Source organism: Nicotiana tomentosiformis, chromosome 1, assembly GCF_000390325.3.
Source record: "Nicotiana tomentosiformis chromosome 1, ASM39032v3, whole genome shotgun sequence".
NCBI classification, from domain to species: Eukaryota; Viridiplantae; Streptophyta; class Magnoliopsida; order Solanales; family Solanaceae; genus Nicotiana; species Nicotiana tomentosiformis.
The window spans coordinates 117611243-117634707 of record NC_090812.1 but is presented as its reverse complement, the minus strand read 5'-3'; the positions used below and the strand labels follow the sequence as shown (position 1 = coordinate 117634707).

General features: G+C 38.6%; 2 protein-coding genes across 2 annotated transcripts; both read right to left on the bottom strand.

Annotated features, from left to right (window-relative positions):
- Window positions 1-234: 234 nt before the first annotated feature.
- On the bottom strand, window positions 235-576 carry LOC117273326 (uncharacterized). Its single transcript, XM_033652477.1, has one exon. The coding sequence runs from the start codon at window positions 574-576 to the stop codon at window positions 235-237; it is 342 nt and encodes a 113-aa protein (XP_033508368.1).
- Window positions 577-4709: 4133 nt separating this feature from the next.
- LOC104119870 (protein ACCELERATED CELL DEATH 6-like) lies at window positions 4710-23231 on the bottom strand. The gene is made up of 7 exons (XM_070176522.1): window positions 22573-23231; window positions 9125-9631; window positions 7980-8126; window positions 7485-7604; window positions 6622-6669; window positions 5874-6307; window positions 4710-5552 (listed from the first exon to the last, which is right to left on the bottom strand). Exons 1-7 carry the CDS (start codon window positions 23006-23008, stop codon window positions 4938-4940), a joined length of 2307 nt encoding a protein of 768 aa, XP_070032623.1. The 5' UTR covers window positions 23009-23231; the 3' UTR covers window positions 4710-4937.
- Between the last annotated feature and the right edge of the window lie 234 nt (window positions 23232-23465).

The window sequence follows — 23465 nt, the reverse complement described above, 5'->3', positions numbered from 1 at the left end:
AGTTACACCCACCTTGTCCCTAATAACTTCATTCCTAATCTTACCTTTCCTGGTATGCTCACACATACATCTCAACATCATTATTTTTGCCACTTTCATCTTATGAACATGAGACTTTTTGACTGGCCAATACTCGGCTCCATACAATATAGTTGGTCTAACTACTACCCTGTAGAGCTTACTCTTGAGTCTTGGTGGTACATTCCTATCACACAAAATACGAGACACGAGTCTTCATTTCATCCACCCCGCTCCAATACGATGAGTAACATCTTCGTCAATATCCCTATTACCTTGCTTTACAAACCCAAGGTATTTAAAACTATCTCTCTTGGGGATGACTTGTGTATCAAGCTTTACATCCATTTCTGCTTCATGCATCCCAACACTGAACTTGCACGCTAAGTATTCTGTTTTAGTCCTACTCAAATTGAAACCTTTATACTCCAGAGTCTGTCTCCACACCTCCAACCAAGTGTTAACCCTGCATCGCACTACGTTAATCAGCACTATGTCATCTGCAAATAACATATACCATGGTACCTTCTCTTGGATGTGTCGCGCCAGCACATCCATCGCCAAAACAAATAAAAATGGGCTGAGAGCTGATCACTGATACAACCCCATTACCCCTGAAAAATAATCCGAGTCTTCTCCCACATTCCTCATCCTACTCTTAGCTCTGTTGTACATATCCTTGATCACCATAATGTAATCTATCGGAACTCTGCTAAGCTTTAAACATCTCCATAGAACCTCCCTTGGGACTTTGTCGTAGGAATTTTCTAGGTCAATGAATACTATATGCAGGTCCTTCTTCCATTAACTATATTGTTCTATCAATCTCCTCACAAAATGAATAGCTTTAGTAGTCGACCGCCCCGACATGGATCCGAACTGATTCTCTGAGATAAACACACCCCTCCTCACCCTCCTCTCTACCACTCTCTCTCACACTTTCATAGTGTGATTCAGTAGCTTAATACCCCTATAGTTGTTGCAATTATGGACATCACCCTTGTTCTTATACAACAGAACCATCAAACTCCACCTCCATTTCTCAGGCATCTTCCTCGACTTAAAAATGATATTAAACAGTCCAGTAAGCCACTCAAAATCTTCCCGATCCGCATCCTTCCAGAATTCCACCGGAATCTCATACTTCTAGCATATCATCAACACCTCACACTTAAAGCATTACTCTTCCTCGAGTAATACAAACTACAACTCGCCTAACTCATTATGCCAAGAATATTTAAAATAGACAAAGTAGCTTACCTTAACCTTCTAGCCTCAAGACTCAACTCAAAAGCATCAGTTTTTTACTCTAACAAAGAAGCCAAAGAACATAAAATCCCTTGTAAGTCGTGTGCCCCTCGCAACAAGTAATAGAGAATAGTTCCACACACATATAATTCAAAAATAATTAAGGACTCTGGATAAAAAGAATTAACTCACTCTCAGAATCAAAATTCATGTGCCACACACGATGTACTTTTGCTTGGTGTAATACTCTAATACTCTACTAATTCAAGCTCACCCAGTCTAAGGTCAAGTATCGCTTAAATTGGTTGTAATATAGGCTGCGGGATGTATATAATACAATATGAATAATAGTGACTATCCCTCCTTAAGTACTTAATACATACAACTCCATAAATTACACACCTCTTGCTATGAACAATAACTTTTCCGACCTTCAAAACAAATTAACACTAGAATTTTCTTTTTCATTAAGCACAACATAGCAAGATTTACTATTAACAAGGAATATTTCTTTACGCACACTTTTTTCTTTCTGATTTTTTGTTTTTTTCTATTGCCTTTTTTTGGTCTTCTTTTTACAATTCCCTACCATGGCTCTTATATTTGTTTTATAATACTGCATATTTTGTCCTATTTTATGGGTTCCACTCTAAAATTTAACCAAATCTTCCTTAACTTTTTAAAAGCTCATTACAAAATCAAGTGCTCGCTAGAGGTGAAAGTGTTCAAAAAGATGGCCAATTCATACCAAAGGAATTAGGCTTGTAATATGATTACCAAAGAAATATGATTATAAGCTCAAACGAACTAACTAGAATACGCAATATTAGGTGGGAAAAAAGACATATTATGGCTAGCAAGAAAATGCCTCTATCACTTGCTAGACAGAACAAGACTTACTATTTCGCCTTACACATATTCGCGGCAAGTTCTAGACATGAGGAGATATGCACAAAACAGCATCAAGAACATCACTTACATATTAGCACACAACTCACTCAGGATCAAATCTATTCTGACTCTCTAATCAAAACAGTTAAGAAAAGTTAAGTATTTATAGCACTTATACTAGAGTTTAAGATGTGAGCCTAGGCGTCACCAACAAGGCACTCACTACTCTCTAGGCAAAATAAAGTTAAAAAGAGTTCCTCCAATTTACTACTAGCATAAGATTCTCTACTCCTAAGAAAATTTTAAAACTACCTATACTCAGTTCGAGAAAAAAATCTTGAAAAAGAACCGCGACACAAAACATTACCAAAGGAATATTATTATACTACCTAAAAATTTAAAAATTAAAAGAATAAAAGATATATTTTTGAATTTTTAAATTTTTTATTTTTTGTATTTAAATAAAAGGGTGAGTAAAGACAATAAATAAAAACACATACATACATTCCCTCCTCTTCTCCACTTTAAATTGTGGCATGTTCTCATGACACACAAATAAAAGGAAAGAGGTAAAGGAAATTTTGCTGAATTCTTTCTTCAGCGATGGCCATAGTGCAATTCATCTTGCCAAGAATCCAGTATTTCATGCAAGATCAAAGTACATCCAGCTCAAATATCATCATATCTGAGAGTTAATAAATGATAGAACTCTTTCCCTGCAGAAGATAGCAGGATCGAAGAACCCATCAGACATGTTGACCAAAGTTGTCGGTGTTGACAAACTGACGTTGTGCACTGCCTCAGTTAGCCTTCAAGATTGATAATGTGAATGCGCCACATCAGAGAATAATAACTATTTTTCTTCTTTATTGATGTAACATGAGTTTTGAGGGGAGATTGATGGGATCAAACTCCGTTGTTTGTAAGAGAAAGAAAAGAAAGAAGACAAAACAAAAGTGAAAAGTCAAAGAAAGAATTACATGAAAAGAAAAGAAAAAGATATGTGGAAAAGAAAAAGAAAGAAAGGAAGTTAGAATGAAAAGACCCCAAAATGTTAAAGAATTAAATTGGTTTACAATCGTGATGCCGTCCCGCCGCATGTTCATATTTTGCTGAATATTTCAGTTGATTTCTCTGCCTATAAATAGACATTCCCTTCTCAGTTGTAATTTATCCTCACAACTTCTTCTTCTCTCTAATTAATAAATAGTTATTCTTTGTGTGGCTGTGGAGTAGGCAAAAATTATCGAACCATGTAAATCTTGTCTTGTCTTGTGCAATTTATTATTATTTTTAAAAAATTATTTTATCCCTTCTATTAATTTGACACGCTTCCCAACAAAAGTTCTTCTTCTTATGAATCGCCCTCATCATCAAATGTGATCCAACTCCCTCAGATGTTGGATTGTACAACGAGGTTCTAAACAGACAACGGAAGCAAATTCAGAATCCTACCAAAATAACTCCATATAGGCCTAACAATAATTGAGTCGACAATCAACGAAGTACACAAGTAGATAAAGTTAATTGTAGCTAAAGAAACTAGGGAAAAGGGCTAAATATATCCCTCTATTTTCATATATTATTTGTATTTAACCTCCGTTATACTATCATGCCAAATTTATCCCTACCATTATACTATCGGGCCAAATTTGCCCCTACCATTATACTATCGGGCCAAATTTACCCTACAATCAGCAAATTTTTAAAAATACCCCTTGATCTGTTAAGTAATCCAAAATCTCCCAAATTCCTTTAATTTAAATCACTTGTTGTTGTTCTTGGTCCACTATTTTAATTTCAAAAATTACTATTGATGTTCTTCTTAGTCCAATGCACCCATTTCTCTTTTTGTAATAAATAAAATTGGTTTAAAATTTTATTTATTTTTCAATCATATACACACCGTAGAATTTAGTGGGTCTATATATTTATTGTGTATTATACGCAATTGATCATCATGTATGTACATGTATATTCAAATATATTTTGTCATTGCTTGGTTAATATAGAGTTCGATCGACTAACTTAAGAGTGCAAAATGTGTAGGCATTTAATTAAAGTAAAGTTAAATTAGACAATGTAAAGTCTCCGAGAAACTTCAACTTCAATCACTAATACTTGCAAAATCTCCATACATTTGGTGCAATGAATTCATTAAAATTGGGATATTGTAAATACTTTTAGAATTTAGAAAAGCTACCCAATTTAGATTTTTAAATTTAATACACTTTGTTTATTCGGTCGTATTATTTAATAATTTTTTCTCATTTTTTTTCTTCTCTAATTTAGAAAGCAGGTAAATGCCAATTATTTCAAAAATAGTGGACCAAGAAGAACAACAAGTGATTTAAATAAAAGGAATTTAGGAGGTTTTGGATTACTTAATTGATCAAGGGATATTTTTAAAAGTTTGCTGATTGTAGGGGTAAATTTGGTCCGATAGTATAACGGTAGGGGTAAATTTGGCCCAATAGTATAACGGTAGAGATTAAATGTAGACAATATATGAAAGTAGAAGGGTATATTTGGCCTTTTTTTCCCAAGAAACTATGACATCTAATGTTATACAGGTTAAAATATACCAAAAGGCCATATAAAATGGAATAGGTAGAATATTTTGGTATTCTCCCCACTAATATATGTCAGAAGAAATTTGTAAAAAATAATGTAGTGCAAATAAGAAAATTTAAGATCAATATCAAACGCGGAAGTCAGCGACTTAGTCCTCCAGATAAAGTAGGTTCAATTCATGCATTTGGGTCTCCACATTAATTTCCTCAATAAAATGGGCGGTTGCTTTTCTTGCCAAAGATGCCATGCCCATATGTGGAAGACATCAAAGCAACAAGGAGGGGAAATTGCAAAAGCACGAAGGAGACGATTGGTAAGCAAGCCAGTGTAGCCACAGATGCAAGCACAAATGCTTTCTTCTGCCCGAACACAATATACACGGTTGCACTGAAGCTAATAGTCATGAGTGTTATGGAGAGAAATAGAGTAAACAAACCCAGAATTAGACTCCTAGGCAAAGCATAAAGGAAATCTTCTTCTGCATAACGGGAAGTCAGAACGGATAAAAACACCAACAGGGAGGTGCTAGAAGTGAATAGTGATGCTGCATTCGAGATGGAGAAAACAATGAAAGCAACGTTTCTGGCGAAAGTGGGGAGTCCACTTTCGCCGTCATTGCCACCTGGAACTGTAATTGCTGCAGCAAATGCGATGGTAGCAATGAGTGCAGCTGCAATTGTGCATGAATTTGCTGTATCTTTCATCCATTGTTCTCCTTTTATCTTCAACTCAGCATGTTCCGTAGTAAATACTACACTCGGAATTTTGCCCTCATTGTTGCAAATCTCCCAGTAAGAAGGCGGTACAAGCTTCTTTACTTCCTATACAAGATCGTTATGCAATGTTAATGAAGAGCTGCTGCAAAAAAAAGTTCTTTCTTTCTATTTAACAAAACGTATAAAATGAGTAGTTAGAATACTAGGGCCTAAAAAACGGTTAGAATATATATTAGTACTAGGGTAAAATGACAAAATTAAGAAAGTGTTTAAAAGAAGTTGATAATCCCAAATTGGCAAAAATAGTAAATTACTACTCAGCTAATATATACTTTAGCTGAACACAATATGAAAAAAAAAAAAATCCTTAATCACATATTGACAAATTCGAGAAGGATGCATGGGTGGCAAAGAAGTTATGATTACCTTGAACCATTGTAATTCTCGTTGCATCTGAAGAGCTGGGCCGGAAACAAGGTTTAGTTTATTTTGGGGCGCTAGTTTTCCAGCCAAATGCAGCATGGTATTGCGGGATGAGTCTGCTGAAATCATCAATTGGTGCCTATGTTGACTCATCTGATAAACCAAGTTAAACACATTTTCGCATCGATGCTCTATTGCAAGGTGGAATATATTCTTGTCATTTCGGTCTATAGAGTAAACTAGTGAAGGAAATTTTCTCACAATAATTTCAACAAGCTCATAGCTGCCATAGCGTGCTGCTTCAAGGAGAGGACGACTAACAATTGAATCAACTTCTTCGTGACTCAATCTTTCTATTTTTTCACATAGGCATTCTGCAAACTTAACTGCATTGTAATGTTTTGACTTTTTCTCTCGGACGTGTAGCAAAGGTGGCACTGCGATGCATGACCAGACGATGAGCAAAATTTCGAGGGACCCATTGCACAAGGAAATTAACAAATTTTAGCTAGGGGTACACAAAAATCATTAAAGGCATCCTACATTCTTTCAGCCAAATCCTTTCTACTGGTGTATTATTCGATTCGGTACGTTATCAGTGTTATAAATTCGTTTAACAGTCAATTAATTCCCTCTTTCTTTTTTTGGTGATAGCATTTTTATTTGAAAGATAAAATCTTTTTATGAAATAAGGCACAATAAATTTAAAAAGCTGAACAGCTAGGGATACAAGGATAGCAGGACAACTTACTGCATTTTTCAAGAACATCAAACAGAAGTGCACCCAACTTCTTGATCACTGTGACGCAAACCAAGTTATTAGTTAAACTCTGTCTATTGAAACACATGCAGATATACTTTTACTACTAGAAATTCGGTAAAAATCGACCACGAAAAATCGGCTAAAAAACCGACCAAAGTTGGTCGGTTTTTCAAAATATTTTATTTTTTAATTTTTTTTTACGAAACCGACCAACTTTGGTCTGTTTTCTTTGACACAAAAATGCGAGAAACTATTTTTTGTCGTCAAGAAACCGACCAACTTTAGTCGGTTTTTTATTTCAAATAAATTAAAATTAATATTAAAAAACCGACCGAAATCGGTCGGTTAATTCGGCCGGTCATTTTAAAAAACCGACCGAATTTGGTCGGTAATTTTATTTTTTAATAAAACTTTCGTGTGAAAATACAATTAAAGAGTATAAATAAAATAAAAGATAGTCTAAAACAAAATGCACAAATGGTCTAGTGGTAGAATAATATCCTGTCACAGTATAAACCCCGGTTCGATTCCCAGATGGTGTATTTTTTAATTACATAATTAAAAAACCGATCCATATTTTTTTTCTTTTTTTGAATTTAATTGACCGCCTTCCGACCTTCAAAATACCGACCACATATTAATGATCGCGTTTTGGACGGTTATTGGCCATTACCGACCAACTTTGATCGGTTTTTTGGATTTTTTCCCCGAATTTCTAGCTGTGTTTTAGTATTTAGTAAATTCATTTTCTCCTCTTCCCCCCTTGAGAATGTCTGACTTCAAAATTTGTCGTGGACATCTCTTGAAAAAAAAAATTGTATCCCTCGAAAATTGAAGATGGAAAGGCTCACCAGTTCGGAAATAAAGTCTTTCACAAAGTTTTGGCTTAAACATTTGTGGTTCATCGGTTACATTCTCAACGTCATTCGGTATTCTTTTATGACTCCTTGAAGTTGACCTGACAGGGACACCTAAAGAGAAAAGAAAAGGTAATTTTTTTTAATGGTAATTAATAATTAAACACGAGTTACTAGTATTCTCTCCTTTTCATATATATATATATATATATATATATATGATGTTATTTGACTAGGCATATAATTTAAAGAACTTTTTTTGACATATATTAATGTTTTTTAAAATTTATGGTCCTACAAATATCATGACATTTCTATAATTATAAGAACATGTCATTTAAATTAAGATGAAAAGTTTAAAGTTAAAAAATTCAAATATAAAGAGATGTAATTGTTCCTGAAACAAACTAAAAAAATAATAGTCCCATATAAAATAGAAGGGATTGAGAGGTAAGTATTTTCAATTAAGGCAGAGGAGGTTAAACTCACAAGAGAAGAGTAATAGTTGCCAATAGTTTAAACGACTTCCACTAAGGAATGCAAATTCCTTCATGGCAAGCTCCTTCAAAGCAGATTTTTCATGTTCGTCATTTTTGGCCAAATCAGGGTGCTGTTTCACCAACTCAGTAGCGAAATCTGCCAATTATACTTGCTAAATATTACTAGTAATTAACTGAAATGAGATAAAACTGGTTGCAATAATTAACAATATTTGCGTGAAGTAGAATAATAATATATTTACGACTCACTTTCGGATATACTCCCTATATTTAAACTCGAACAGTACTTACACCCCCTATATTATGGAATTCTACACTTGCACCCCCTATGAGGTATATCCATCTATTAAAATATAATTTAAAAGACAAATTAAAATCATAAATAAAAAGTTAGTTTAAATTTTTGATTTTAAAATACGTGAGGTGTATCCAGTGACGAAGCTACCCACGGGTATTCAAATTTGAAAGAAGTGAAAAAAAATCCCGACAAATGATGTTCAATATGTGTTATATACCTATAAAACATAATATTTTATTTATATATACACAATGCAACTTTTTATCGAAGGATGGTTATAACCATGTGGCTTCGCCAACGGGTGTATCCAAACTAATTCATGTTATAAGAGTGTTTAGTGCGGTTAATCCCGATATATTATTAAACATAGCAAATATCAAATAGCAAGACATACACATGAGTTGGTCGCCGTCGCCACAATAAATTATCATTTCGGTGAAAATTGAAATCAATAAACATCAGTATGGACAAGCCATTTCTCCTTTAATGTGGTGAACACTTTCTCAGTGGTTTTATCAGACTATTTAAAAGTCCACATACAACAGATTATTATATACGGTGATGGGTCAATCACGAGGGAAAAAATTAATCCCTCCGTTTCAAAAGGTTTTCTTTGACTATATTTTTTGCAATTAATTTTTAAATATTTTGAATTATTAACTATTAGTACGTACTTGTATGTAATTTTTAAATATGTAAATTTTAAAAAACTTAAAAAATGTATATAAAATTCAAAAAAAATAGTCGATTTGACCCACCGAATTAAAATGTTCAAACAAGTTTGAGACGATCGAAGGGATTATAAGATATGTAAGAGATATCTAAGATATGCTTACCATACATGTCAGAATGGATTAATCTGCGGAGAAGCCTAATGCCGCTGGAGCCTGTATAAGGATCAAGGACTGTAGTGACACCCAAGAGATAAGCATAGATATCCACAGAATTGAAGCCATATTCAGCTGCATCGTGGATTGGATAGAGATCACCCTCGCTGCCAATATTAGGCAAATTCTTATTTCGGCCGACTAGGATTTTAGCTGCGTCTAAGTTGCCAAATCTAGCAGCATAGTGAAGAGGAGTATCCCCGTTACAGTCTCCCATGTCTAACGGGTCGTCGGGCGCCATCGAATCCACCAACTTTTCGACGAAATGCTTAGCGTTATCATTCTTTGCGCCAACTGCGACGTGGAGTGCTGTCTGAAAGTCGCAGTTGAGCGGAGCTCTGCTTGCTTTGTTCTCTCCCATGAAGAATGCTTCTGCTTCCTCCCAACTTCCACTCAGTGAAGCTCTGTACAGTGGCAAATATCGGTTGTAATCTTCTATTTCTTCATAGCTATCTTCTGTAAAATAAAAAATCGTGATTATTTTATTTCATCCCTTCCAGGAAGAAAAGCTGACTTTCAACCAAAATGTCGAGCATCTTAATATACTACTCTATATTAACTTTTATTGGAAAACAAGCGACGATGATTAATTATCACTTTTGCAAGGTTTATGGCTGACGTCATTAAAAAATACTTTACTAGATAAGAAAGGTCAAGCCCATCAACTTAAAGGGGTATATATATATATATATATATATATATATATATATCTTGTTTCCAGATTGAGTAAAAAAGAATACATAATGCTCGTTTTCCTCTATGATTGATGATCGTTTCATGGCTCGTGAAGGACCCTTGATCGCTTAAAGTAAAGTATGATAATCTTTTTTCCTCCAAGCTCACCTTAAAAACTAAAATCTCCCTCTGATAAAATATATAGATGAAACTATATATTGCAGGCTCGTTGTTATCCATTATCAATCCCCTTTATGTATCTTTTTTAACAAAATTAATATATTGTACTATTTTTCGACTAATTAATTAACGCTTTATCTAGTAATTCAAATGATGATATGTCTTATTCCAAATTATGATTTCACAAGACAACTGAGTGGTGATTTTTAAACCCAACACCTATTTTACTCCCTAGAGTTGATTTTCAACATTTGCCTCTATGTTTAGTATATGATGTATTCTTTCCCTTTTTTAATCTATGTTATTGGATTTCCATATTGTTTACCCAAAAAATCGGATTACATTGAATTTATGTATGGTTTTAAGGGTAAGTAGATTCCTTTGATCTGAAGATAACAATATACGTATTTGTGACGCAAAATAGAAAATGATGAACAAAGATACTTAGTGAGCTTTAGAAAGATAAACACAATCAATTCTTAATCCCAGGGAAGATGTCTTCTATTACAATCTATCTTGCCTTTTATAGCCAAGGATCACTACTTTATCTATAGCAACATAATGGAATAATATTACTAGTGGAGGACCCATGATGGTGTGTCTCCTCCTTAATTCCCGCCAAAATTCTCTCATTTGGTGCGGTTGTAACAACTTTTTGTCTGTGAGTTCGATACCGACTCGAGCTCGGTGTCGGATCGGAACCTCGGCCTTGGTTTCGAGCTTGGTGATCACTTTCGGGCATCGATGTTCGGGACCTGTATCGGTCGATGTTACCTCGGTCGATTCGGACGTCCCGAGCTTGACGCCCCCATCTCGGAATTTGTTCGGGTTCTTCATGAAGATACCCCTTGACTGAGATGCCATCCTCGATCGATCTTTATGATCGAGGATCAGTTTTAACCGTATACAGATAGCCCCCTCGTTTCTTGGAAAGGAGATGACGAGAAACGATGTGATTTCCCTAAGGTTCGACCGAACCAATGATGGCATTTCTATCGACTTTGACTATGACATGCGTGATAGCTGTCCCATCGATTTTGTTTTATCGAGGCATTTAATGTGTGTCAGTCGGTGGTCGGCCATCGCTAGAAACGAATCGCCATGCCTTATAAATAGTTTTCCCATATAATGTTTTCCACTTTTGTGCTTCCTCTTTTCCCAAATTCCCTTTGATTATTTTCTCCAATTCGTTGCTTTAGTGTCGCTTGTACCAGAGTTTTGGTGTTGTCCCCTCTTTCACCTTCCTTTGCGACTTTTTCTTCTCATATTGATGGCGAAAACTTCAAAAATCGTACCTCATAAGGAGAAAGCTTCCTCCTCACGGCCGTGTGACGATAAGGCGCCGACGGAGCCGTCCGTTCAAGATTATATTCCCGGCCCGTGTAATTTAAAAATTGATTTTAGGGTGGAGAACCCTTCGTCCGTTCCTAGTCAGTGTGAGCACGTATCGATGTATACGTGCTCTATAGCGGAGGTTCACCTCGAGGCCGTCAGAAAAGACTGCGGCTGGGGTTCTGAGGTTGTGTTACAAATCCCATCCTCCGATGAGAGCGTCACTACCTATGTGGAGGGATTTTTAAGTGTTTACACCTATCCCTTTACGTTGGGAGCTGTCTATCCCGTGATCTTTGATTGCAGGAGATATCAGGTCACCCTCGGCCAAATTCATCCTTCCTTATGGCGTATAGTCATCCTATTGCGTTTCTTCTCTATCAAAGCCGGAGGGTTGGATTTTTCTCTGAACCATCTTATACGACTGTATCGGCCTCAGATTTATCGTGGACTAATTAGGCTACATCGTCGAGCGTCGAAGGCTTTGATGTCGAGCATTGATGAATATAAGGATCGAGGTTGGATGGGTCGATATATTCGAGTGAGGACTCGTGATCTTATCCCGGAGGAAAAGATGTCGTTTCCTGAAAAATGGAATTTCGACCGTAAGTGATTCATGTTTGCTTTTCGTGTCTTTTTCTATTTTTGTTAATATTATTTTCTGATGTCCAGCTGCACCTTGGATGCCACAAGCTGTGCCTGATCTCGAGGATTGGGTTCGAAAGTTAGCCTTGACTTCATCCTATGCCGAGCGCGCTTGGCGTGATTTGTCTAAAGGTATATGGGAGGCCAAGAATCATGGTGAGGTTTGGTTCCTGTTTCCCTCGAGGTATATTCTGCGTTTATTTCGTTATCGATTTTTCCTTTGTATATATGTGTAACTAGGGATGCCGTTTTGAGGCCTTTGAGCGGTGATGAAGGAAACAAGTCCCCGATCCTGGAACAGGGAAAAGAAAAGAAACGAAGGGCTTCCTCTCGGCCGGAGGACCCTAAGCCCAAAACTCGAAAGGTGAGGAGAAAAATCATTGCCCTTTTGATCGGCTCGGTCCAATGACTGAGGGAGGAAGGAGAAGAAGAAGATAGCTCCTCGGCTTTGGTAGTCCGACCTACGGAGGCATCGAGGTTGCTAGAGCTGCTAAGCCGATGGCGGCCGTGCCCATCGGGGTTGGTTCCGAAGACCTAAGTCTCGATCGGAGTACTCCGAGTGATTTGCTCAGGGCAATGGCAATGGGTCATTCACCTTCTCTTCCGTCTTTTTCTGAGGAGGCGTTGAAGGAGGCTCGAGAGCTGAAGACTCCCGATATTGGTGCTGGCTCAGGTGCAGCGGATCCTTTTAAGGATTATTTTACTGGTGTTGATGACAGTTCCGATATCGGTGATGCTTCTCTTTTGTTAGAGGAAGCTCAGCATTTTATTACTTGGGTAATGATTCTTCCATACTTGGCTTCTTTGTTCTTTTCCATACTTGACGGTTCCGATATCGGTGATCCTTCTTTGTTTTATTGGTGTTGATGACAGTTTCTAACTATGCAGGCCATCGGTAGGTTTCGAGTTGATCTTAGCCAGTGTGAGGCTGAACTCCGGAAGGTCCTAGGTGAAAGAGATGACCTTCGGCTTCATTGTAGCAAAAAGGAGGAGGCTATAAAAGATCTTCAAGCGGATTTGGCTAAGGTTCGTGAAGAAAGGGTCGAGCTCGATTAGCAGGTGAGCCTCATTCTATTAAAGTATGGATTTGACTCGACTATGGAAGTTAACCCTCCGTTGTCTCAATTGCAGCAAAAGATCGAGAAGATTGGGCTACTTCGAGAGGAGGTCGATCAAATCCGGCCCGAATGCAATCAGTGGAAGGAGACTATTGACCGCCTGGCAGCGGAGAAAGAAACCATCTTAACAAAGTTATTATCAGCCGATGTTTAGCTTCGAAACGTCAAGCAAACGGTGTCAGTTCAGGCTAAGAAAATCGATGAGCTTGAGATACGCCTTGCTGAGGCTAAGGCGGAGGTTGAGTCGTTGAAAATTTTGGCGGATAAGTCTATTACTGTATATCGAGCTAATGCTGAGGCCGCTCAGGTGGAGGCCCGGGAAGCGGCGAAGATTGCCGATGCTCGAGCTCATTGGGTTGCCGAACTTGTTAAGTGTAGATCTCGGAGGGAGACCCTCGAGGAGATACATGCTCGAAGTTTCGACCTTGCCGAAGAGGTAGGAAAGGCAAAAGAGCTTGAAGCGGAAGCTGAAGCCTTGGCTTCTGATGATGATGACGATGATAATGATGATAGTAGCAAAAGCGGGTCCGAGGGTGGGGAAGACCCCGACCCGGAAACTTAGAGTCTAATTCTCCATATCTATAAATTAATTACGTAGGCAATTTTGTATATATATAATAAGGTCGATTTTGATCGATCAGATTTGGAGTGACGTTTTGCTTGTTGAGTTGATGATATTGTGGTGGTTAACGTAAACCCTGAGTAAACGAAGCTTTTTCAATATTTTAAACTCGATTGGGTTCTTGTTCGAACTCGGCAGCCCGTAGGCTTTAACATTTGAGTGTTTATTTCGAACTCGATATAGAAGTAGCCCGTGGGCTTAATATTCGAGTGTTTATTTCGAACTCGAGATAATGTGGTAGCCCGTAGGCTTAATATTCGAGTGATTATTTCGAACTCGAGATAATGTGGAAGCCCGTAGGCATAATATTCTAGTGATTATTTCGAACTCGATGTTGAAGTAGCCCGTAGGCTCAACGATCGACTGAGTATTTCGAACTTGGCTCTTACAATTTTTCCTCTATTGTTGTGAAAAGACTTTGTTGCATCTGAGCTCGATGTATTTGAGGGCTTGGTGCCCCCCGGTATTCGAGGCCGTTCGGGCTAAGGGTCGAAAGCCTTGGATTTAAAAGCGCAACACGATCAATGGTTGTCTCATTAAAAACCTTGCCGTAAAAACCCATTTGGGAAAAAAACGGTCTAAGAAAAAAAGAGTGCAACACGTGCTTTTGAGTAAAAGAATACTTCTATTCTTTGTTCGAACTTTTGTACGGGACAGTTGAATAAATATGGGAAAGGTCGGACCTTAGCAGTAGTACGTTTTAGATGTGATACATTCCAACTGCTTGATAGCTGTTTGCCGTTTATGATGCCGAGCCTGTACGATCCTTTCCCAAAGTTCTTGAGCACCTGGTACGGTCCTTCCCAATTTGGTCCTAGTTTTTCCTTCGTTTGGATTCCGAGTATTGATGGTGACTTTCCTTAACACCAAGTCCCCTGGCTTGAAGTGGCGAAGTTTAGTTCTTCGATTGTAATACCTTTCGATTCGTTGCTTTTGTGCGGCCAACCGGATGAGGGCATCTTCTCGTCCTTCGTCCGATAATTCAAGGCTGGTGTTCATAGCCTCGTTATTTGATTCTTCTATCATGAATCGAAATCTGGGACTAGGCTCTCCGACTTCGACTGGTATCAATGCCTCGGAGCCATATACTAAGGAGAATGGGGTCGCCCCTGTACTGGATTTCGATGTTGTTCGGTATGCCCAAAGGACTTCGGGCAGGATTTCTCTCCATTTTCCCTTAGCGTCGTTCAATCTCTTCTTCAGGTTTTGAAGAATAGTTTTGTTTGTTGATTCGGCTTGTCCGTTTCCGCTGGGGTGGTACAGGGTTGCTAGTATCCTTCTTATTTTGTGGTCTTCGAAGAATTTTGTGATTTTGTTGCCAATGAATTGCTTCCCATTATCACATACTATTTCGGATGGTATCCCGAATCGGCATATGATATGATCCCACAAAAAGTCTATAACCTCTTTTTCTCTTACTTTCTCGAACGCCTGCGCTTCAACCCATTTAGAAAAATAGTCAGTCATAAACAAAATAAATCTGGCTTTACCTGGGGTCAATGGTAGGGGCCCGACGATGTCCATTCCCCATTTCATGAATGGCCATGGGGATAAGATCGAGTGAAGTTGTTCTCCGGGCTGATGGATCATTGGAGCAAACCTTTGACATTTATCGCATTTACGAACAAATTCTTTTGCGTCTTTGCCCATATCGATCCAATAATACCATGCTCTGATCACTTTTCGAACTAACATGTCGGCACCGGAGTGATTGCCACAAGTGCCCTCGTGTACTTCCCGGAGGATATAATTGGTATCTCCCGGACCTATGCATATCGCCATCGGTCCATCGAATGTTCTTCGATATAACGTTCCATCCGCAGTTAAAGTAAATCGAGCAGCTTTAGTTCGAAGGGCCCTGGACTCTTTGTGGTCTGAAGGGAGCTTTTCGTTTTTTAAGTATTCAATATACTTGTTTCTCCAATCCCAGGTTAAGCTAGTAGAATTTATTTTGGCGTGCCCTTCTTCGATTACAGATCTTGAAAGTTGAACGACAGTTTCCGAGTTCAAATCATTCACCTCGACCGATGATCCCAAATTAGCAAGCGCATCGGCCTCGTTATTCTGTTCTCGTGGAACATGTCGTAGACTCCATTATTTGAAATGGTTCAAAGTGATAAGCAGTTTGTCCAAATACCTTTGCATTCTGCCTTCTCGGACTTCGAAGGTTTTGTTTACTTGACTCACCACCAGCAAAGAGTCGCAATTGGCCTCAACGACCTCCGCTCCCAAATTTCTAGCTAGCTCGAGACCTGCAATTATGGCTTCATACTCGGCCTCGTTGCTAGTTAACCTGATAGTTTTAATAGCTTGCCTAATAATGTTACCCGTGGGAGATTTTAAAACTATGCCTAGCCCAGACCCCTTTACGTTCGAAGCTCCGTCCGTAAAGAGGATCCATGCCCTCGTTGATAAATTTGATTTTAACAGTAGTTCTTTTTCGACTTCGGGTACGAGGGTCGGCGTGAAATCGGCCACGAAGTCTGTCTAGAATTTGAGACTTGATGGCCGTTCGAGGCCGATATTCGATATCATACATGCTGAGTTCGATGGCCCATTTGGCCAATCGGCCCGATAGTTCAGGCCTATGTAAAATATTACGAAGTAGGCAGGTGGTTAATACGCTTATGGGGTGGCATTGGAAGTATGGTCGTAATTTCCTAGAGGCGCTAATCAGCGCAAGCGCCAATTTTTCCAAGTGCGGATATCTAGTTTCCGCTTCCCCTAAGGTCCGACTTACGTAGTAAACAGGAAATTGCGTACCTTCCTCTTCTCGAACCAGGACACTGCTTATGGCAATTTCTGATACTGCCAAGTACAGGTAAAGTTTTTCGTCGGTTTTTAGAGTGTGCAGCAGTGGTGGGTTCGATAGATATCGTTTCAATTCTTGTAACGCTAGTTGTCACTCCGGTGTCCAAGCGAAGTCGTTCTTCTTTTTGAGTAGAGAGAAAAATTTGTGGCTTCGATCTGATGATCTTGAAATGAATCGGCCTAAGGCTGTTATTCTTCCTGTTAACCTTTGTATAGTTTTCACGCTGTTCACGATGGTGATGTCTTCAATGGCCTTGATTTTGTTTGGGTTAATCTCGATTCCCCGATTTGACACCATGAAGCCGAGGAACTTATCCGAGCCGACTCCGAAAGCACATTTTTCGGGGTTGAGCCTCATGTTGTATTTCCTCAGAATATCGAATGTTTCCTACAAATGGGTCAGATGGTCCTCTGCGCGCAGGGACTTGACTAGCATGTCATCAATATAGACTTCCATTGATTTACCTATTTGTTCTTCGAACATTTTATTTACTAGGTGTTGATAAGTAGCTCCTGCATTTTTTAGCCCGAAGGGCATTACGTTATAACAATATGTTCCATATCTGGTCACAAACGAAGTCTTTTCCTGGTCTTCCGGGTTCATCTGGATTTGATTATACCTGGAATAGGCATCGAGAAAAGTAAGGATCTCGTGGCCGGCCGTGGCATCGATCAGGTGATCGATGTTGGGCAGTGGATAAGAATCTTTGGGGCATGCTTTGTTCAAGTCCTTGTAGTCTATACACATTCTAAGTTTGTTTCCCTTTTTAGGTACTACGACCACATTGGACAACCATTCGAGGTATTTTACCTCTCTAATGGATCCTATTTTGAGCAGTTTAGTTACCTCATCTTTTATGAATGTGTGCTTCACCTCCGATTGGGGTCTTCTTTTTTGCTTCACCGGTCTGAATCTAGGGGACATACTTAGTCGATGTGTCGTTATGTCCGGCGGAATTCCTGTTATATCTAACTGGGACCAAGCAAAACAATCGATGTTATCGATAAGAAATTGAATAATTTTCTTCCTGAGTTCGGGACTCAAACCCCTTCCCAGGTATACCTTTCGTTCGGGCCAGTGTTCGATCAAAATGATTTGCTCCAATTCCTCAATAGTTAATTTGGTGGCATCAGAGTCATCGGGGGTCACGAAGGATCGAGGGATCCACTGATCATTATCTTCTTCGATGATCTGCTTATCTGGCTGGGTCGAGGCCGATGTCTTTGGTTGCTATTTGGCATTCCGGTCTTCGACTGTGCCTCCTTTTGAACCCGATCCATTCACCGGCGAAGACGAAGATGTCGGTTTTGCTTCCTCGATGGAGAACATTTCCTTTGCGGCTGGTTGTTCTCCGTACACTATTTTGACACCTGTCGGTGTTGGGAATTTGAGGACCTGGTGTAGGGTCGAAGGTACAGCTCTCATGTTGTGGATCCACGGCCTTCCGAAAAGGGCGTTATATCTCATATCGCCTTCGATCACGTGAAACTTTGTTTCCTGAATTGTTTCGGCGACGTTTATCGGTAGGGTTATCTCGCCTTTGGTGGTTTCGCATGCCATATTGAATCCGTTTAAAACCAAAGTTGTGGATACGACCCGATTTTGTAGGCTGAGCTGTTTTACGACCTTCGATCTGATGATATTGGTCGAGCTACCTGGATCAATTAACACACACTTAATTTTAATTTTATTCATGAGTACGGATATTACCAGTGCATTGTTATGGGGTTGGATGATTCCCTCTGCATCTTCATCATTGAACGATAAAGTCCCTGAGGGAGTGTAATCTTGAATTCGAGATCGTTTTCCCTCACAATCGACGTTTTAGTGCATTTGAGTATAGGTCCCTGAGGGGTATCTACGCCGCCGATGATCATGTGAATGATGTGCTGTGGTTCTTCTTCTTCGTTTTGCTTACCGAAGTCCTTGTTTTTAAAATGGTTCTTCGCCCTATCACTCAAAAATTCTCTTAGGTGCCCTTTGTTGAACAAACGGGTACTTCCTCTCTTAATTGTCTGCATTATTCCGTTTTGTGACCATGGGTGCCACGATACTCGCATATTTGATTGGGATTCCTTTGGGCCGGATCGGTCTGCATGGGTCGAGGCCATCTGGTATCTTTGATGCGTCTGATAGCCGATACGATGGCGGATGCATTGATGTTGAAGTTATATTCCGATAATCGAGGAACTTCTATAGGATCGGCATATTTATCAAAGCCTCTCTTTCTCATAAGTCCCCGAGAATTTTGCCCCCGATCATACCTGCGGTTATTCCTAACTGTCTCATGTGCCGAACCGTGGTTCACCCAATCTGTGACGTACGGCTGGTATCGGTCTCTGTTTGACCTTTGTTCTCTGTTGGTTTCCTTCAGAATTTTAGTGGTTGCGCGGTTCTGACGCGTGGGTTCATACGGAAATCCCAATTGATCATCTTCGACCCTGATTTTCGATTGATACCGATTGTGTATATCAGCCCAAGTTATTGCAGGGTATTAGATCAAGCTTTGTTTCAGCCGACGTGATGCTGTTGAACTCAGTCCGTTCAACCCTTGGGTGAAAGCTTGTACGGCCCAGTCGTCTGTGACTGGTGGCAAATCCATGCGTTCCATTTGAAACCGGGAAACGAATTCCCTCAGTATTTCGTCACCCCTTTGTTTTACTTTGAATAGATCCGATTTCCTCGTTGCGACCTTTATGGCACCAGCATGTGCTTTTACGAACGAATCTGCTAACATGGCAAAAGAATCGATAGAATTTGGTGGCAAGTTGTGATACCAAATCATTGCTCCTTTTGCGAGGGTCTCTCCGAACTTTTTCAATAATACGGACTCGATCTCATCGTCTTCCAAATCGTTGCCTTTGATGGCACATGTATAGGAGGTGGAATGTTCGTTAGGATTGCTCGTACCATTATATTTGGGAATTACGGGCATTCGAAACGTTTTTGGGATCGGTTTCGGGGCCGTGCTCGATGGAAAAGGTTTTTGTATAAATTTCTTCGAATCCAGCCCTTTCATCATTGGCGGAGCCCCCGGGATCTGATCGATCCTAGCATCATATGTTTTGAATTTTTTGTCGTTGGCTTCGACTCGTTTTGTGAGTTCCTCGAGCAGTTTAGCAATTTCAGGAGCGGTTCCTGATTTTCGCTCGTTCGATTTCACTGTGTCGGGCTCTGTTCTGGGGGTTACTTCTCGAAGAAGTGGATTGGAGTTTGGATTACTTTGCATATGAGTTTGGCTCTGCAACTGGGCTATCGCTACTTGTTGGGCTTGTAGCATTTCGAAAATCATACGCAAGCTGACCATGATTTCCCCCGTGTTGTGGGTGTCTCGGACTATGGGTCGAGCGCCACCCTGAACGCTTCTTTCCTGCTTGGAACGCTGATTCGCTTCTAGAGCTATTCGTGAATTGATATCTACTGGTACTTCGGCTCGAATTTCAGGTTCCTCGATTCGAGCCTCGTTGCCGTTGTTGGGTAGCCTTTCGGCCACGGGCACCAAGTTGTTGGTTTCATCCTGAAGGCCGGCTTCGAGGTCAATTGGCAGAGCCATTGCTGGTATGAAGTTGTAAGCTGGAGTGTACTGTATATTTGTATCAAATAATCACTTGTTATCCTTAGCCCCACGGTAGGCGCCAAACTGTTTACCCGAAAAATCAGATAACGTTGAATTTATGTATGGTTCTAAGGGTAAGTAGATTCCTTTGATCTGAAGATAACAATACACGTATTTGTGACGCAAAATAGAAAATGATGAACAAAGATATTTAGTGAGCTTTAGAAAGATAAACACAATCAATCCTTAATCCCATGGAAGATGTCTTCTATTACAATCTATCTTACCTTTTATAGCCAAGGATCACTACTTTATCTATAGCAACATAATGGAATAATATTACTAGTGGGGGACCCGTGATGGTGTGTCTCCTCCTTAATTCCCGCCAAGATTCTATCCTTTGGTGCGGTTGTAACAGCTTTTTGTCCGTGAGCTCGATACCGACTCGAGCTCGGTGTCGGATCGGAACCTCGGCCTTGGTTTCGAGCTTGGTGATCACTTTCGGGTATCGATGTTCGGGACCTGTATCGGTCGATGTTACCTCGGTCGATTCGGACGCCCCGAGCTTGACGCTCCCATCTCGAAATTCGTTCGGGTTCTTCATGAAGATACCCCTTGACTGAGATGCCATCCTCGATCGATCTTTATAATCGAGGATCGGTTTTAACCGTATACACATATATAACAAATTAATATTTTTTTATGGAGTAAAAAATGTTACTCCCTCCGTTCTAGTTTATGTGAACCTATTTCCTTTTTGGTCCGTTCCAAAAAGAATGACCCCTTTCTAAATTTGGAAACAATTTTGCTTGAACTTACAATTCTATCCTTAATGAGAAGTTTTATAACCACACAAATACTCTGGGCCCCTTTTTGACTTGTTTAGGACCACAAATTCCAAAAGTCTTCATTTTTTCTTAAACTCCGTACCCAATCAAACAAGTTTACATAAATTGGAACAAAGGAAGTAATAAATAGAGTAGTGATCAAACATGTCAGTTAAGTAACTTTGTATCATGCAAGAAATCCAGGCAACAAAATAAATATTTTTTTCTAATAAAAACAAAATTGCTCATAACTGTCGACGATTTATAGAGAGCTTAAAAATACATATGTAGAGCCATTTAGTTTGAATAATTGGTCGACTAACGCAAAGTTCAATCCGCCACTTCAAAGCTTCCCATTAACAAATTCCAAGACAAACAAAAGTTATTTAAAACAGGAGTATCAAAGGAAGCAAATTTGTCAATAAACAATTCATACACGATGTATTCTGGAATAACAAGTTATGAAAATGTTTTTCTTTTCTTATCTACTAGTTTTAGAATCATTGGAAATAGTGTACGTTATAAACGTTAGTCAAACATTATCTTTTTTTCATATCTCCCATTTCTTACTATTTTGATTAATAGCCGGCTAAGTTTTTGAAAGTGAAAAGTAGTTCTTTCTTAAACTAACATTTTTGTGCGTATATTTTAGATCTTTCATAGGAAAAAAAGTGCATTTGAATCGGAGAAGAATCACTTTGCTATTGAGAAGAAGTTATAATAGTTTCTCCCCAGAACTAGATGTAGAAATGGGAGATTAATTTAGAAGGGTAAAAGTGTCCTTATTAATAACTTTTAATATTTTTAACGTATGTATAAATAACTGCATTAAAAAATATCTAAATAATATAAAAAAAGTATTATATATATGGGGTGTTGAAAATATCAAGGGTAAAATAAAAATTACGTAGGATAAAAGGATGAAATTAAAATAATAATTATTCAAAGTTGATCGATAAGTTTAATTTTTAGAGTAAACTCGATTTTCACCCATTTATAAAAACTATCCCTTTTGATTTCTAGAAGAAAAATGAATCATTAAAGCGAGTCCCCTTCTCCTTACTGAACACTGCTTTTTCACCGTTATCTCTCAAACTCCTTCCTTTTGCAAATCTCATCAAATCTCACGCAAAAGATGAAACACTTTCAAATAAAATTGACAAATTTGATTAAAGTCTCTAATGTTAATAAATAAAAAACACTAAATTTATTCTAAGCAATAGCAATTGTACAGTAAATCTGCATATGTTTTATTTGTAATTTCACACATAAAGCACTTTTTTTTCTAGAAGATTGACCAAATAAGAATTACTTTCTAATTAACAAAAATGCTACTCTAATAATTTGGCTAAACAAAAACAGCTACGGCTCCAAAATAACTTTTTGGAAAGCACTTCTCATAAAAAATACTTTCGTAATAACATTTTAGTTTTTCCAAATTCTCTAAAATTATTTTAAATATCTTGATGTTTCATTTTCAAAAGATAATTAAGACGGGAAAGAGGCAAATAACAAGATTTTCAAAGAGTTGCCACTATAAATCCTGTCGATTATTCATATATTCGTATATTTTAAATACTCCACTATTATATATATATAAAAGTGTGAGGAAAACAAAAATAAGCCTCACCTTCAAATTGAGGATTGCAAATCTTTTCCAACTCCAGCCAAACGTCTCTAGCAGTAGCTTTATCCACCACATCTCGAAGGACTAGTTCGTTAAGAGAGCCAAGGAGCAATCCTTTAACAAGGCGGTCAGTCTTTCTCCATTGCAAGTAATCTTGGTTTACTGTCTCTCTGGCGCCAGAAGACCCATCAACGGTAGTTCCAGGAGCAATGGTTACTGATTCTAGCGGTGATGTGATTGTTCCGTCGACGAAACCAACTAAATCTTGACTCTCAAGGAGACAATCTATCTGGGCTTTCCATAGAGTGTAATTAGATTCTGATAGCTTTATCGACACAAAGTTAGCTTCATTAATAACCGTGAATAAGTGCGGAAGTGGATCTGCGCATTTGAGGTTGCAGACACCATAGATGCGGTAAGGGATCAAAGATGCAGACATCCCTGATTGTACTCTTTCCAACTTAATTTGCAAGTTCGGAAATGGGAACTAAGAAAATAGGTCAACAGTTAGTGGAGGTATGGGTGTATATTGGCTTGTAAGTTTGCTACAAACTCGGAAGATAGGACACAGGATCCGATTGAAGCTGAGTTCTGATTTGCGCCTTAGCTTCAGGGGACTGCCTCTGTTATGACTTATGGCCTCCTTAATAAGAAAACAATTTCCCTAGCCATTCTAAATCTTCCTACTCATTAATATGTACGAAGATTTAAAATATCATATAGTAAATATTATAAAGACATATGATTGACGCTCGACCTAGACTATCCATTGTCTGAACCTTGTTTGTCATTTGTTGAAAAAAAGAGCCATGTACTTATTTGTTCTGTGACTAAACTTTCGGATAACCTACAACCAACAACACAATACGAATGTCACACTCGATTTCTAATCGGGT

Excerpts from the sequence above, each read along its gene's own strand:
- LOC117273326 (XM_033652477.1), bottom strand. The coding sequence starts at position 576 with ATGGATGTGCTGGCGCGACACATCCAAGAGAAGGTACCATGGTATATG.
- LOC104119870 (XM_070176522.1), bottom strand. The coding sequence starts at position 23,008 with ATGTCTGCATCTTTGATCCCTTACCGCATCTATGGTGTCTGCAACCTC. Across the intron at positions 6,670-7,484 it reads AAGACTTTATTTCCGAACTG|TGATCAAGAAGTTGGGTGCA; the intron begins GTGAGCCTTTCC and ends TTTGCGTCACAG. Across the intron at positions 6,308-6,621 it reads TGATGTTCTTGAAAAATGCA|TGCCACCTTTGCTACACGTC; the intron begins GTAAGTTGTCCT and ends CATGCATCGCAG.